General features: G+C 53.6%; 1 protein-coding gene across 1 annotated transcript; it reads left to right on the top strand.

The window, feature by feature from the left end:
• Nucleotides 1-2,100: 2,100 nt before the first annotated feature.
• Nucleotides 2,101-3,714, top strand: ACA1_134150 (uncharacterized protein; the record flags this gene model as incomplete). The annotated part of the gene is made up of 1 exon (XM_004333324.1): nucleotides 2,101-3,714. The coding sequence occupies one exon, from the start codon at nucleotides 2,101-2,103 to the stop codon at nucleotides 3,712-3,714; it is 1,614 nt and encodes a 537-aa protein (XP_004333372.1).
• Nucleotides 3,715-3,914: the final 200 nt, after the last annotated feature.

Genomic DNA, 3,914 nt, shown 5'->3' with positions numbered 1-3,914 from the left:
CATTGCCGTGGCATTGGTGGTGAGAATGCTCAGACGACGGGCAGCCGCAGTGCAGCTCCACAGCCCTGTACTCGTATGATAAAGTAATTTATTACAGAGCAGGATACATTCCACATGGTCGGGAGGGCAGCGAGTGCACGCATGCAAATTCTGGAACTGGACCACGCGCGCGGCGCGTATCTTCTCCAGCGGGCACAGGCTCCGTCCGGTCGGTGAGAACTCCATTCGCACCTTCTCCGCCGTGGTCGCAAGTGGCAAATTTATGGTCGCAGGTCGCAGGTCGCAAATTTTAGGTCGCGGGTCGCATATTTTCGGTCGCGGGTCGCTGTCGCAAATTTTAGGTCGCAGGTCGCAGGTCGCAGGTCGGGAATTTTAGGTCGCAGGTCGCAGGTCGCGGATCGCAGAAGAAAAAATGAAAAAAAGAGAAAATTTGTTTTAATAGTTTGTTTTCAGAATTTTTTTTGAAACCAGCACAACCCCAAAAACATCCCAAACTGGACCCTTAAGGGTCCAGTTTGGGCTAAAATCCGAAAAAAAGAATGACTGTGGGTCCCTTGCTGCCCCATCGGCGTTTGAAGAATGTGATAAAATTCAAAAAATGCTGCTCGCTCAGCGAAGTCCGTCCCCCTGCCCAAGAAAAAGTCAGCAAAAAAATTTCTCAAAAGATTTATTTTTCTTTTTTGACAATTTCTCTGAGTGGACTTGGCGAAATCCCCTGCTGGCCACAGTGATTGTGGGTGGCAAATTGAGTCAATCTGAGGCATGAGAGGCCCATCATCAACTTGGAGGCCATGTGTCATGTGTGCCTATGTACAAGACACACAACCCCCAAAAATAACTAATTTCAACAAGATGGCACCAATCATTGGGTGGGGGGGGGGCGAAAAAAATGTACCTTTGATTGGATGAAAAAATCATCCTAATTGAGGTGATTCTAGGTTTGTTCAAGAGCATTTTTGCTCTAGAATCTATCTTGTTCAAGTGAACAAGAAAGAAAAAGCCTTACATGTCACAACATGCCGCCATCCTCATTCTTCTTTGTATTTTGCAGTGATACCTATGGTGTCAACCCAAGTCCATGGCAGCACCAGTGCAGCAAAAAAATAAAATTCTTGAAATTGTGATGGGGCAGCAAGGGACCCATGGTCATTCTTTTTTTGGATTTTAGCCCAAACTGGACCCTTAAGGATACACCCATGGGTTAGGGTTCGGGCTTGTCTGCCGTAAAATGGGTTCGCCTGGCAGAATGAGCACACAAAAAAGTATGATGAAGCACGTTTATGCGCACTGGGGGGGGTGACATAAAAGGGAGGCCTTTGAACACCAGGGAGAGTTGTTTCACCTACCACACTTGCCCACAAGTCCGCGCCCACGCACACAATGAAGACAGACACGCCATGAGCATATGAGACCTCTGAACTGCTGCAACGACTGCCATAACAACTACCACCTTCTCCCATTTCATTCATTCTAAAAACCGCGAATTTACTTATCGCTCCTCAAATTGCCACTCTCCTCACGCGTGATTTGATTGCGATTTCGATTGAACCCCCACTTGCTTCTCTTTGCGCAGGTCAAAGTGAGGCAGATGTAGCAACTGTGTAGAGAAAGAGACAAGATCAGACGACAACACAATCATACATCGACAACTGTCTTATGAGACAGACCAGGGTCGTAACACTTGGTCTTTTCGTACTACATCTGCTACTGACTTGCGCTCTTGTCCACATCCATACACATCAACGACGACTGTGTCTTTGGCTGGTCTTGAGAGCGAAGAAAAGATACGTAACCCACGTGTGAATCGCCAACACCGATTATAGTGTGGCCAAGAGATCTCTAACTCGCTGCTGCGGGTTTTTGGCATCACCGCAGCTTCCACGCAGCCTCGGGTTTTGGTGCGGGAAATACGAATCGAACATCACTTGAGAGAAGCAGGACGCGTACTGTTGAAAATGATGATGCTGGTGCTCGCGCTGTACGTCTCGCCTCTGGCGATTAGGGGCTTCATATTGGTGTTGAGGCAAGTGCCATCTTCTGCTCCTGCCTATTCGACTCACATCTCGTCCGCGAGCGCAACAGTGATCGGTCAACTCAGCAATGAAGCGTGCCTTGGCCGACGTCGATAACGACGATGGTGGAGACAATCTCCCCGACCCACAACGAGAGACCTCTGCCAACAAGAAAGCCAGGATAGATGTAGACAACGACGACAGCGAGTGGTGCTTGCTTCATGTGCTCCTCTCGAACGAAAAAGCCATTACCACTCACTATCTGTCCCTGCTTCCGCCACGCTGTCTGTGCAATGTGCTGGCGGCGAGCAAACCGCTCCGCGCGTGCTTCTTCGGCGACGACGGCGGCGGGCTGATGGCCGAGGTTATGCCCTGGGTGCTGAGCGCCCGCCTGCAATTCGACCTGCAACTGGGCGGCGATGCCAAGGTCACCGAGCGCGCGACGCTGACGGTCAAGCCCAGCCGCGCATGGTTCTCATCCTACCATCTCTACGGACAGAGCGTCGAGATAGTCCGCCAGACGCTGGATGCCATCGAGGCGTTCCAAGCCCAAGGAACCATGTGGATCGCCGCCATCGCCTCGTTCGAAGCCTACTCCAAGCGCAAAAACTCTCCCAGCGCCGCATCGTCTTGGCGGGCGCACGACTGCCAGGGCACAATTCTCGACATGATCATCAGTCACTCCTCCCATCTCCAGAAACTCTGGGAGGCTGCCCATGCGGCCGTCTTCTCCTTCCCTTTCGGCCAGGGCGCGGCGAGGCTGCTGCGCGTGTCCGAGTCCCTCATCGCTGAGGCTCGGGTCGACCCTCTCCGCAACAGCGCCACGTTCCACCGGCTGAAGCGAGATTGGGACACATCACACGACATCGCCAAGGCATACAGCAAGAGCAACCGTTCTTGCAGCAACACGTTCACCATGATCGAGGCTTCGTGGCTCTCGCTCAGGACACTCGCTTCCTCCCCCGACTCGTGTCGCCCCTCTGCGCATGATCTCCATTCTTCTTCGCATCTGCGCGCCATGTTCATTCGCCACACGGACACCCTCATTGCAGCAACACGTCCCTCTGCCCAGGTCGCCGGCAGCGATCCCGGCAACCTCGCTCTGTTTGGCCACTTCCTATCGGAGCAGGTCACCCTCAGCAGCAGAATCACCGACACCACGGAACAAAAGCAAGACGCCGAGCAACTGGCACGGGCACTCGTGTCGTGGGCTTCCATGAGCAACATAGCGGCCGCGAACGCCTCAGTCGTCAAGCGCCTGATCAACGCCTGCTTTCGCGTTCTGCCGAAGTACGACAGGTCAGGCACCAAAAACGACGAAAAGCCCCACGACCCAGTCGTCACCGAAGCCATCTGCGTCATCATCGGCAGATGTTTTGCCTGGCTTGCGGGCCAAACGCTGGGGCCGGATTGCCTCGGCACGCCGAACCTCGAGTACATTGTCTCCTCCACGATGGACCTTTGGACCGGTCCGCAAGCCATCGACGGCATTGTTCCTCTCTTGTCGACAGAGAGCCTGCGGCACATCTACGCGGAGGGCCTCAAGCACCTCAGCAAGAACATGGCGTGTCGCAGCCTTCTCAAGCGCGTGGCCGTTTCCTTGAGAGGCGCCAGCATCACTGACCCAAGCCCGGACTGGATCAACAGGCTGTGCGAGTCGCTGGAACTCACCAGCCAATGTTTCGACCCTGTAGGAGCATGACCCGTAGAGAGGATGCTGTCCCACCCGCCAGACAATACAATCACTTCAGTTCCCACCCATTGCCCTCCGTGAGAGGCCCACAGTAGGTAGGCCCAACAAGGTTTCATGCACTCCACACGGGAGAGGGAGGAAACAAGGAATGATGGTCTTTATGGACATTTAGATAAGGAAGTGGGGGCGTATAGATCAGGGTGAGGGTG

This window comes from Acanthamoeba castellanii (assembly GCF_000313135.1).
Source record: "Acanthamoeba castellanii str. Neff unplaced genomic scaffold scf7180000084702, whole genome shotgun sequence".
NCBI classification, from domain to species: domain Eukaryota; phylum Discosea; order Longamoebia; family Acanthamoebidae; genus Acanthamoeba; species Acanthamoeba castellanii.
This window is presented reverse-complemented; position numbering and strand designations above follow the sequence as displayed.